This window comes from Xiphias gladius, chromosome 11 (assembly GCF_016859285.1).
Source record: "Xiphias gladius isolate SHS-SW01 ecotype Sanya breed wild chromosome 11, ASM1685928v1, whole genome shotgun sequence".
Lineage (NCBI taxonomy): Eukaryota > Metazoa > Chordata > Actinopteri > Istiophoriformes > Xiphiidae > Xiphias > Xiphias gladius.
The window spans coordinates 14,994,493-15,006,491 of record NC_053410.1 but is presented as its reverse complement, the minus strand read 5'-3'; the positions used below and the strand labels follow the sequence as shown (position 1 = coordinate 15,006,491).

Below are 11,999 nucleotides of genomic sequence, written 5' to 3'. Positions count from 1 at the left end.
ACGGGATACCTGGCAGTGATTTCTTTCATACTTACTAAAAATATATTTCAGTATTTCAGGAGGACCTTTTTTTTTTTGCACAGTCATATTATGAATCAGTTGATAAACACATTGGGCACACTGCAGCAGAGACCTAATGGCATATTTATTAGTTAATTGGACATAATGCAGGATGCAACATTTTGTGTTCCTCTTTAAGGAAATGTTATTTAATTAAACTAATTACAATTCTGATGCAGTCTAATGATCTATCCATGACATTTATATAGAAAGCCGGCATCGATACTAAATTCTAAGATTTTCAATTGCTTTTAGGTCTATTCAAAGTCATATTTCTGGGAAACATTACTGCTCTGATATAAACGTTGTTGTCACTTGTTTCCCATTTAAACAACCACTGCAGTTTTCCCGCAGTGCACTAACAGCGGCTTTGGAACTTATTCAAGCCAAATTTCTAAAAACATGTTTTCACTTTGTCATCATGGGTTTTGTGTAGTAAACAAAAGTAAATTTGATCCATTTCAAATAAAATCTATAGTGCAGCTGAGTGTGCAAAAAGTGAATGGGTCTGAGTACCTTTTGAAGTGACTGTATATACACATACAAGATAACCGCAATGCCGATGATGTCTGTTCTGAGAATGTCCTGAACCCCCCCCCCCCAACAAACCCACAGAAACACTGAGCTCAGACACAAAGGAGTGCGATTAGGAGGTCAGTCTGTCACTTCATGACTCATTTTGCTGCAGTCCATCTGGGGAAATGAATCACACCAGGCTAATGGTATGTTAAGTCAGTCTCCACCACCACAACCTACAGCTTCTTGCTCAGTGTCTGGAAGGAGCTGCGTCCAAGGCACAGTCTCATGAAAATCTCTCACTGCAGCTGGAGATAACTGTGGTTTGCTGATATGGAAAATTATGGGGTTTTTTTTTTTTTTTTTCCACTTTTTAGTATAAAACCAGCTTTAATGATTTAAATCAACTTAAAAGAATTCATGAATGCCCCTTAGTCACTGTTAATAATTACAAAGTCTACAGTGCCCCCAAGAGACCAGATACCACAACAACAAAGGCACACATTACTCTTAATGAGTAATGAGTATTCATAACAGTCTTAATGTCTGTCTACATATTCCAACACATAATTATATTCTTTATGTTATAAAAAGGGAAAGTTTTATCTGATGCATACACAAAGGATTACACTTGCGTCCTGTGGTTTATTTGACTAAAGCCAACTGATTTTCCATTTGGTCAGTCAAAATCCATCAAGGCAGGGAGAGCACATTCAACATGTTTATGTCAGAACACTCACACACATACACACACAGTCACTCAGTACTGACTGTGGTGAAAGCTGTATGATGTCAAACCGCAGCATTTCTAAAGCTTTGGAAGATGATAACAGTTTAAAAACAAACTGGTTTCAACTTCAATGACAGTCTGTGAGAAACACACACAGCCACACACACACATCCAAAGTGTGTGTCCACATTTTAGTAAGTGTTTATGAACATGCCATCACACACACCGCTATTAAAGTCCATTCAGTTATATAAGGTATGCTCTTCAGGCTTTCCTCTTTTTCTTCTGCATTCTCTTTCCCGACAGCGCCCCCTTCTGGGCTCCTCTCACCATGCCCTTGAACTGGCCCTGTAGTTTGGCACGCTTCCTGTGAACACACAAAGAATAAAAACGCGTTAGCGGCTGACACTTTTAAATAAATCAATTCCTTGTCAGAGACGTTTACAGAATTCTACAGTGACTTGTTGCTCATACCTTCGATTGAGTTGGGCCTTCTTCAGAGGGATGTAAGCGTAAGGATCAAGCTTTCCTTTTTTCTTCACATCTCCTTTTCCTTTCTGGGAGACGTAGGATGAAAGAACAGACACTCAGAATTAGAGTTTCTAACCAGCAACTCCTGCAGTGTACGTTTCTGCACGATGCCAGACTCACCTTTGACTTGTAATCAGCTCCGACTTCTTGGCTGCCTCCAAGGGGTCTGTGGATTCCTGAGCCTCCGGCTGAGTGAGGGAAAAAACAAAACAATCAGAATTCCTCATGGACCAACATGTCATCAGCATGATGCTTTGCTCTCAGGTAGAACTCCTGAAGATGTTAACCTAAAGCCAAATCCTTACCTATAATCCCTTTTTGACCATGTACTTTTAAGCAGGATGTTTGGTACTAATCATACCTTTATATTTTAACTGGGGTTCAATGTCCATATCCTCATCAATGTTGTCATCTTTGAACTTCCTTTTCTGCAACTTTTTCTGAGGGTGATTAAAAAACATAGATGATAAATGAACAGAAATAAAATGTCTCTACAACAACAACAAAAAACGAAACAAAAAAACCCCCCACATAATTCCTGTGTCACATACTGTGTGTAAGTACTCACACTCTTGACTCCAGCCTCCTCTAGAATATCTTTCATCTCTCCCTCATCTGTGGGAATAGCAAGAGGTTATTGTCACAGCCTGTTCGGACAAAGCAATGGACAGGATAGTAGTGGATTCCTCTTACCTTTGTCTTTTACGTCTTCCTCTTCATCTTCTCTAATAATCAGCCGTCCGTCTGAGGTCACTTTAAAGCCATGCTCAAACTTAGTGCTCTTTTTCAGCTCTGGGTTGGTGGCTGAGAAACAGTAAAAACTCGTGTTAACGCCACAGAATGTACCATGCTCTTTTCTTGGCAAGTCAACATTCAAGCTGGCAGCAACTATCAAAAAAAAAAAAAAAAAAAAAAAGAAAAAAGTAAGGATGCTCTGTTACCTAGAACTCTCTGGGAAACTTTGGGATCCAGGAAGTTGAGTGGGTCATCTTCCTCTCCTTCTTTAAGCCAGGCCCGTCCTTTCTGCTGTTTGCCCGCTTTCTTCTGAACCTTTCCTTCATCCTCTGACAAATCACTGTCTGACTCTGCAAGGATGTCCTCAATGCTTGAAAGGACAGGACAAAAGGTTATAAGCGAGGAGATGGGTAAATGTATGAAAGATAGAGCTTTATGTGTGGGGAGCAGCAGTCTAACCTTTCACTCTTTGTCTTAGGCGCCTCCTCTTCACTCTCAGAGTTGTCCTGCTGCTGGGCGGCCTGTTTCCGTCTCTTTGTGCGAGCTTCAGCCTTGCGGATGTTTGTGAGCACTTTGTGGTGTTCCGCAGGCAGCATGCTCTTCACCAGCTCAAAACTGGAAACACAGTGGAAAATCAGACACATACACAAAAATTCACGACACTGTAACATACAGAAGTAATGCAACTGTGATATAAAATTTCCCAGAGGAGATATCTGGTACCATTGAAACATCCAGTGTGGAGCTGGCTGCATGCAAGTAGTGTCTGAATATATGACCATAGAGGTAGGGAGGGAGAAAAAAAAAACAAAAACAAAAAAAAAACCTTGATCAAAGTTTGGTGAATGCAGCTCAAATCACAGATGGTAGAGATACAAAAGAATGACACAATAATTTGGACATGTAGAACTATCTCATCTTCAGCCCAAACAGTTTAAGAGGAGTCAGCTGAGTTTATCTCGACAAACAGCTGGTGTCATTATTGATCAAAGAACCCCTCTGTCAATGTTAGAATATATTTACTATGCTGACATTATTACTGCTAACATCTCCTTCTAGTAAATGTACCACAATGTGTTTTCATCAGCTGTGTTTACAACAATACTGTTCTGGTTAACTGGTAGCAAAGAAACTAACATTATTCAAACCAAAAAGACAACCAGCTGCACGCATTATGATGAAATACTAGATCCAAAAGCAGCAGAGAAATTACTCAACTGTTGGTTCTTTTGAGAATACAGCGCATCACCTGAAAGCCAGCTGTTATTCAGACTGCGTATTGCCTATCCACATCCAAGAACGCAAGCAATTACGAAACATGTTTTCGCACAAATTCCATTTTAATTAAGAATGTCGATATGTAGTAATTTTGCTTGTTATTTGTTGAAGTAAAAGTGATTTACCGACACTGTGGATGTGTCAAAAAAAAAAAAAAAAAACAGAAGGGATTACCCATTTTAAATAATTCTTCACTTGTTCTGAGAAAAAACAGGGTTCGACACCTGGGTAAGTGCGTTATTACATACCGCCTTGTCTCCCTCAGAGCCACAAGCTAGCTGAACGGTGTCCTGTTGATATTTATAGTAATATAAAGTAAATCTAAAACTTACCCAAACTTCCTGATGAACTTAGTGAAGATGTTCTTCAGTTTTGTTCTGAAGTGCCTCCTCACATCATCGTTGATGTTCCCGATTCCCTCCATCTGAACACAAGAGTGAACTCTGTTAAATGGGAGCACGGATATCTTTAATACTGGACTCCCAGTATCCAGAATGTGTGATGCGTACCATGACAGTGACATGTGAAGCCAGCGACTTGGGGTCCATGATGAAGAGGATGACCTTCATGAAGCCTAGGGCTGCTTTGACTATCTCTCTCGTACGAGACGACAGCAGCAGACAAACATTGTGCAGCAGCTGCTCCATGGTGGTCACCTCTATAGAGTCTAGGAAAGAAAAGGCGCCAGACTGAATCCAGTCCACAAATATAAGCATTTAAAAGAGCAATGGGAAATAGCTGAAAGTCAGCAGGCCTACCTTTATACTCAAACACTATTCGAGTTAGCGCCAACACTGTACAGGTGATCATGGTGACAGAGCCTGTGAGTCCCGCATACACCAACACCAAATACTGCTCCATGGCATCTGAATTAGAGACAGATACTCAATTTGTATTTTAAACCTTCCACAGTCCACTTGTGTCCACACACACACACACACACACACACACAATAGGAGGAGGAGGAGAAATGTGTTACCTTTTCTGTTCCCACAGAAGCGAATAAAAGCGTTTCCTATTTCCACCAGCAAGTTGTAGGAGTTCTTACGAGCTCCAACAGACACCTCCTTTGTGCATATAATCACCTGATATAGAGAACATCATCATGAAAATGAAACACATCAGTGCTCTCTCTGTTTGTGCGTTTGCCGGCACTTGTTTGCGTGTGTACCTCCGGCAGCAGTGCGGTGATAAAGTCTTTGTGTTCTTCGCTGAGCCTTTTCACGATGTGGATCAGACACTTGAGTCTCGGCTGAGAAGAAGCAACACAAATAGGAGGATTCAATCAGACAGCTCTGTAAATCCAGACATACAATCCCATCTCATGTCTGGTTTATTTTATTTCCCTCTACACAGTGGTCTCACCCTCTTTGCTGGTGAAGAGGCATTTTTCAGGGTCTCAAGCAGGACGACTTTGAGTCTTTCCAGATTAGCCACGACAAACGATCTACACTCATCTCTCTCTCCTCCGCACATCTCCTCCAGCACACGGTATGCCTTCTTCTGCATGCCTGGATCTTTAGTCTGAAAACAGATTTACCAACAGACACAAAGTTAACAAGAAATATACTTACGTTCAGTAGGTTTGAAGTCAGCACAGCATGTACACCCTTACCTCCAAATACGGCCTAATCAGCTCAAAGGTTTTAGTCATGGTGAGCTCATCTACAAAGGGAGCCATGGCAACCACAAGGTCCATCATTGACAGCCTGAGGGGTAGAGAAAGCCAGAAAAAGAGAAGCAAAGAGACAGGGGAGTAAGTACACTGATATTTATTTATTTGTGTTCTGAAATATATAAGTAACAGATAAGGCAGACAAAATTCTATAGCAATAAATCTGTATTCATGTCCTACCGTGTGAACTCATTGGTCTCTGTGCTGCTCAGTTTGTCTGTGGCTTTTTGCAGGAAAGTGCAGATCATCTGAGGATGATCATTTTGATTAGCGATACACCAGCACAAGAAATATGGCCTATGATTGGACAGACAGCCCGATCAAAAATGATAAGTTCGGCATGAAACACGACCAGGCGTGGTTTGTGTGCTCACAATCACAGTAATGGCTTCATCACCGAACCACACGAGACCCATGTGCAGCAGAACGCCGGTGAACTTAACTGACCTGTGTTTCAGTGACAGTTAGGTAGAGTTTGATGGTGTCCAGCACAGCCATCCTGTAGGTGCCGGACTCTCCAGCCGCAGGCTGCTGGCTGTACACGTTGAAAAGGATGGGCAGGAAGTTCTTAGAGAAGCGGCCCACTTCAGCCTTTTCTTCTTCTGCAGACATAAAGCAGACAGGTGTTTGTATGGCTTGATTCAAAAGAAAGTAGCTAAAGCGGTTTTGTTATGTGTTGTCTTTCTCTCGCTACGCATGTGTGTCCTCCTACCTGTGGAGCAGCTCTTGTTGATGATAGTGCGCAGAGCTTGGCACACTGTGAGTCTCAGGTCTGGCCGTTCATTAATAGCCATACCGAGCGTGCGGGCGATGCCTTTGAAGGATGCCAGCAGGTCCACGGGACATGTACAGAAGCCAGGAAGCATGGTCCAAATCTGGAAAAAAAAGAAGAACAAAAAAAGAGCACAGACACGTACATCTTAATAACTCATTAGATGGGTCTTTCTACTTACGATACTGTGAATTATCAAGTTAAGTCTTGTTGAGCTACCTGAAGCTGTAAAGTCTGGTAGACTTTAGCCTCCAGTTTCTGTCCTGCTTGCTCCAGTTCTTCAGCTGCAACACAAGAACAGAGTCATCAGAGAAAGAAAATCCACCCTCCCAGTTACCGCACCGTCAAGTGGAGCACCACATATTTGGTTTACCTCTCTGCTTGAGCGTAGAGGCCAGAGGGAGGAAATAAGAATTGAAGAAACCAAGGTGAGTGTTCTTCACATGATCCCGTATGACCGGGACCAGCCAGCTTCGTGGGAACTCCAAGTCATCCCTGATGAGGGGGAAAAAAAAATACAATCCCCAGTCACTTAAACCACAACAATGGTGAAAAAAATGCTGCTCCACAGGGTTTGTGTGTTTATATGTCCTTACTTGTAGCCAGTGATGTTGAGAGGCACAGCACCAAGCACAACTTCAGGCCCCATGCTCTCTACAGCTCCTCCTATAGCCAGGTCCAACTCTCCACTGAAGGGGAACTGAGGAGTGGAGCGCAGGTCTGCCAGGGACTGCAGAGACTGTCCAGCACACAACACAATGACTCAGGCAAACCTTTACCTTTCCTTACTCACATAGCAGTGGACAGCGATTTATGACTATACCTTGGTCATGATGGGGTGAGCCTGTTTCCCTGCAGCTCGATAGAAGCAGCCCAGGATCTGCAGCACAAACGGCCAGGAGGCATGGAAGCGATAAGACAATCCTTCTTCTATGATACTGGAAGACATACACACACATGGGCACAATTATCATGATCAGCATTTACACGTAGCCTCTACAAACAAGAGTGGAAGAGTGAGACTAGCTCAGGGAACTTACCGAAACATTTTGCAGATGTAAGAGGGATTTCCCGCAGAGGCTGTGGCAGTGATGATGCCCATTTCATCCAAGCAAGGGGCAACACACTCAGTCAACAAAGTCTGGGGGAAAAAAAAAAAAAAAACATAAAACAAATCATCAATAGACTTCCCTGTCTGGAATGCATCTTTAAAGATTCAATTACAATCCAGAAATTCCCTGAGCCAAGCAAGCCTTAATACATCACAACACCTCTATCAACTTGACTTAATCAATATGGATGTCCTGAGGATTCTTTCTTTACCTTTAGCGTGTTGGTGGCTGCAGACACCACCTGTGTATGAGGCGACAACAGGCAGGACATGGCGGCAGAGAAGAGGCGAGGGAGGTGACCCAAACTCAGAGAACTCTGCAAGCTGGACATAGAGACTGCTGATCAAAATACTGACAGCTAATCTGACTAGAAAACACGCAAATCTAATGAATGCAAGTAGGAATTTTGCTGTTGTAGGAAAACACAGTTCATTACCTCGCCAAATGAATGTGTGCTTTCTCCATGACAGCGAGCCAGGCCAGCACAGGCTGCAGGTCGTTCTCACTGGGCAGGTAGTCATACAGAGCCTGGGGATGGGAAATGGGGATGAGTTTTCACACCACACTTTGCACGACGACTTTGGCACATTGGTTTTATGCGTTTTCTCTCACCGTGATGATCTGTGCGTTGAGTTCTGGTGAGAGGGTCGAAGCATTCGGCTTCCCGCTGAACAGCTTATGGAAGGCCTGCATGGCACTCGCTGTCACCATCTACAGCCAGAAACAAATTAAAAACTACATGTGGATGCGGATGAACAAAGGTTATCCGGCTGCACCTATGAGTGTTTTTTGTGTTCTCACCACATGGCTGAGTGTCATCACTCGCAGCAGAGTTTCACAACAGGATTTGACAGCTCCCAGAGGAAACGTCCCCATCAACTCCTTTAGAAGACCAAGCACATGAAGCGTGGTGGTGTCCTCTTTGCTGCCTGAGGGGTAAAAAGAAATAAACTACAACTCGCTACTGTATTTTTTACAATAAGAACAAATCAGTAAATACTGGGGTTGTATGGACGGATGCCTCAGTAAAGTATGTCGATGACCACAGTATTTTACCTCCTGCGTGCTCCATTTCTTTGATGCAGAACTTGGCTGTGGTCGCTGCAGCAGGGTGATGGGCTGGGGCATTATCTGTAAACAGGAAGTCGCTACCTCTGAGAATGGAGCAAACACCTTGATGTGCCGATTTACGGACCTGAGAGGAAAAAGTGGACACAAAATGAAATGGCACAAAATTGTACGATTGTATGGCCTCATTCATTGTTGAATTCAACATGTATTACTCCTGAGGAGGATGAGACCAACCTTAGGCTTGCTATGCACTGTGAAGCTGAGCAGGCCGTGGTAGGCCTGAAGAGTGGACGGATAAGTCCAGACAGATGCATCCTGCTTCCTCAACAAAGTGGCCAGGCAAGACAGGATCTATAGTTGCAAAAAGGAAAAAACAGAGAAACTCAATCTTTGCTGAAGTTGTCAACAAGGAACAATAAAGATAAAATCAGGTGCAGAGACACATCTACTGACCCATCTAAGAGCAGAGGCAGTCTCAGACGTGGCCTGTTTAGACATGACGTCCATCAGTGCCTTTGTGGTGTCCGAGAACTTAGAGATGAGCACCGGAGCAGGAACCCTAGGGAACGCAAAACACCAATCAGATGACAAACATTTCCAATCATATCTAATTAGCTTTGACATGAATGGGGGTTTTTGTTTTGGAGGAAGAAGGTGTTTAAGTCCAACCGTTTCATGACCAGGTTGAGGAGGTACGCCACTGCAGCCTGTGACTCTGCTGAATCCACAACCTCCAGGGTGGTCATCTATGAATAGCACAGGCATGGTTCATTTTCAGACACAATACCTAGGTTCACTATCACTTTTCAGCACACCACAAGTTATTTGGTAATGCCTTAGTGAGCATTAAAAAAAAAAAAAAGGCTAAACTTACCAAAGCCGCAAAGTACTCTGTTTCAGTCTCTTTCCCTCCTTGACCACGGATCACCTCAGTAACAGCTGCCAATACTGCACAGATCTGTGAGTGACATCAGGTGACAATGTTACAGCTACAGGGACACTCAAAATCTTTTATAAATTTGTAAGTAGAGTTGATGTCTTTGCATTAACTCCTAGAAATGTCAAACAACTTTTCAACACTACCCTCAATTTTTTAGATTTTGCTCCTAATGTAAAAGGGCGACATTTTCACACACCCCACAACTCACAATATCCCATTAAACTATTCATTAATGAGGTGCTGTGAATTAATGATCTGCCTTCAGTGCAATTCCTACCTCTTTGTGAGCTGCTGAATTGGACTCCCAGAAGCGCTGCACCTTTCTGAAGGTCAGGTTGGAGCAGTCCGACAAGCCGCTGAGAAATGTGCCTGAAGTTCTTTCCGATAACGCCGCATCTGGCTCCTCTTCCATAAAGGCGTCTTTATGGCTGCCTGCACTGAGCTCCAGCGGACCTGCCTGCAGCTCATTGTGTAGCTTTAGTGCATCGACTGTTAGATCACTCTTCCCTGTGGAAAAAAAGAAGAAATACACCTTTACATTAAGCTGACTTCCCTGTGGGTCAAAGCGAAGTAAGTTTTATTACCTTTTCCATTTTGTTTGGTAAAATTAAATAATTTTAACTTTGTCTATTCTGGCCTATTTAACAGTTCTGTCTGGTAAATATTTGGACAGAGAGCCTTTCTTTGTGGTTTTGGATTTGTACTCCACCACATCAGATTTTAAAATTAAGACTGGAATCTTTTTGTGGACCTGCAGTATTAAGGTTGCTTTAAGGCTGGGGGTCAGATTGAAAGCAATAAGCCCCAGAAAAAGGGAATAACTGGACTGACAAGAGCATCAACAAAGAGGTTACAAATTATCTGATGAGATCTGGGGATTGTATTCTCCCAACAGTCATTGACTGAAATGGATTTGCAAGCAAATATTCAATATGATGACATTTTTGTTTGGTCCTCATCAACTGGGGGTGGTGAGTGGGCTGTCAGCGCATGTAAAAATAGAGCTGTAATTTTCCTGCACTGTTCACCCAATGTGTGGATGTAACCACTCAAATTGCAGCTGAAAGTCTGAACTATTACTTCAGCGTAACGTGCTGGAGTACAGATTGAACAGAACTAAACGTGTGTCTCCGGCCAGATACTCAGGAGATGTGTACTATAATTGTCTAGACAGTCTATATCAGGGTGCTGCCTATAGGATATCAGCAATCATTTAAACACAGGGTCCAATAAGGTGTCTCTTTGGCTCATCGCTCACACACACACACACACACACACACACACACACACACACACACACACACACACACACACACACACAGCAGTGATAATTCAAAATCGAAAACTTTTCTGACTGAAGGTCGACTACAGGGAAAAGACAGACAGATGTAAAGTTGCATGTTCTGCCGACCACGTCACCGGGATTGCTGATACTCATTTAAAGGCACAACATTAATGTTTTCCAGGGCTGTTAAAAGTTAAATGGCTAATGCTTTAGCTAATGTTAGCCACTAGCCAGAGACCCACGTGTATAATGGGAGGCTTACCGGTGGGTCGGCTGAAGAAGCGGCTTTTAGCAGCCTCCCGAAAACGACTCGTCTGCGGGTTTGAGTCGCTACTGTGTCCTTTCTTCCACCGTTTGAGTTTCGACCCTGTCCCAGATCGAAGTTTCCCCGATTTGACCATTTTCGGGGTTGAAAACAGTCACGTTACCCGGACTCTACGGTTGCAGCTGCAGGTCTGTCGCGGAACAAGTGACGTCACGGGCGTTCTCACGTGTCTGGCCTGGTCTTGGCGTTGTTTTGCTGGTAGAGGGCGCTGTCCACAGCTCAACACAGCACGCATATATATATATATATATATATATATATATATATATATATATATATATATATATATATAGAGAGAGAGAGAGAGAGAGAGAGAGAGAGAGAGAAACAAACAAACAAAAAACAACTCAACAGCTGCTGAACTCAAAAAAATCCATCCTCGTGACACTTGTGCAGCCATTATCTGCCGATGAAGACTGTGTGATGCCGCTGAAAGCAACGGGGGGAAAAGCAGTTGTGGACTTTGAGCCGGGACTCCTCTGTAAAAACTGCTGTTTCCAGGGTAGAAAGGTAAGTGTGCTATGGATGAGGTCATTGCAGCTGCTGAGCTTGCATATCAACAGGTCTTTTGCCATGACAACTGAATAAACGGATGAAGACTGAGTCTGATACAATGGGAAGCTCCAGAAAAAGGCTAATAAGTGAACCTTGATTTGGGTCAATCACCTCTTTTACCACCATTCTGCTGTATAAATTTGACGCATAATGTAATACTATTAAAACCAGTCCTGCTTATTCACCATAATTCATACTCAGACAAAAGAACGTTGACCCCTTAAAAAGGTAAGTTTCTGCTTGAGACCCCTCATCACAATTTATGGCCATAATATGATCATGAGCTGTCAGCAGTTCTACAGGCTTTTTCCGTCTTAGACTGTTTAATTTGAAAGATTTGAAATAAAAAATAAAAAAGAACCCAAGAAAAGCCAGAAAAAATATATGAGTTACAGAAATATCTATATATATATA

General features: G+C 42.9%; 1 protein-coding gene across 1 annotated transcript; it reads right to left on the bottom strand.

The window, feature by feature from the left end:
- Nucleotides 1–670: 670 nt before the first annotated feature.
- Nucleotides 671–11,224, bottom strand: rrp12 (ribosomal RNA processing 12 homolog). The gene is made up of 34 exons (XM_040138813.1): nucleotides 10,968–11,224; nucleotides 9,698–9,927; nucleotides 9,355–9,438; nucleotides 9,150–9,226; nucleotides 8,934–9,039; nucleotides 8,715–8,831; nucleotides 8,466–8,604; nucleotides 8,211–8,338; nucleotides 8,022–8,120; nucleotides 7,846–7,937; nucleotides 7,621–7,732; nucleotides 7,338–7,438; nucleotides 7,121–7,235; nucleotides 6,894–7,036; nucleotides 6,671–6,792; nucleotides 6,517–6,581; nucleotides 6,238–6,400; nucleotides 5,973–6,127; nucleotides 5,706–5,773; nucleotides 5,466–5,559; nucleotides 5,216–5,374; nucleotides 5,022–5,102; nucleotides 4,830–4,935; nucleotides 4,609–4,716; nucleotides 4,360–4,517; nucleotides 4,183–4,274; nucleotides 3,032–3,187; nucleotides 2,779–2,942; nucleotides 2,531–2,641; nucleotides 2,406–2,452; nucleotides 2,199–2,277; nucleotides 1,958–2,025; nucleotides 1,781–1,863; nucleotides 671–1,673 (listed from the first exon to the last, which is right to left on the bottom strand). Exons 1-34 carry the CDS (start codon nucleotides 11,104–11,106, stop codon nucleotides 1,571–1,573), a joined length of 3,864 nt encoding a protein of 1,287 aa, XP_039994747.1. The 5' UTR covers nucleotides 11,107–11,224; the 3' UTR covers nucleotides 671–1,570.
- Nucleotides 11,225–11,999: the final 775 nt, after the last annotated feature.

What these genes read in the sequence shown, in the direction of transcription:
- rrp12 (XM_040138813.1), bottom strand. Translation starts at nt 11,106, where the DNA reads ATGGTCAAATCGGGGAAACTTCGATCTGGGACAGGGTCGAAACTCAAA. An exon ending in AGAAATGGAGCACGCAGGAG is followed by an intron (nt 8,339 to 8,465) that starts GTAAAATACTGT and finishes TTTACCCCTCAG; the next exon opens with GCAGCAAAGAGGACACCACC. An exon ending in AAGTTCATCAGGAAGTTTGG is followed by an intron (nt 3,188 to 4,182) that starts GTAAGTTTTAGA and finishes CTGTGTTTCCAG; the next exon opens with TTTTGAGCTGGTGAAGAGCA.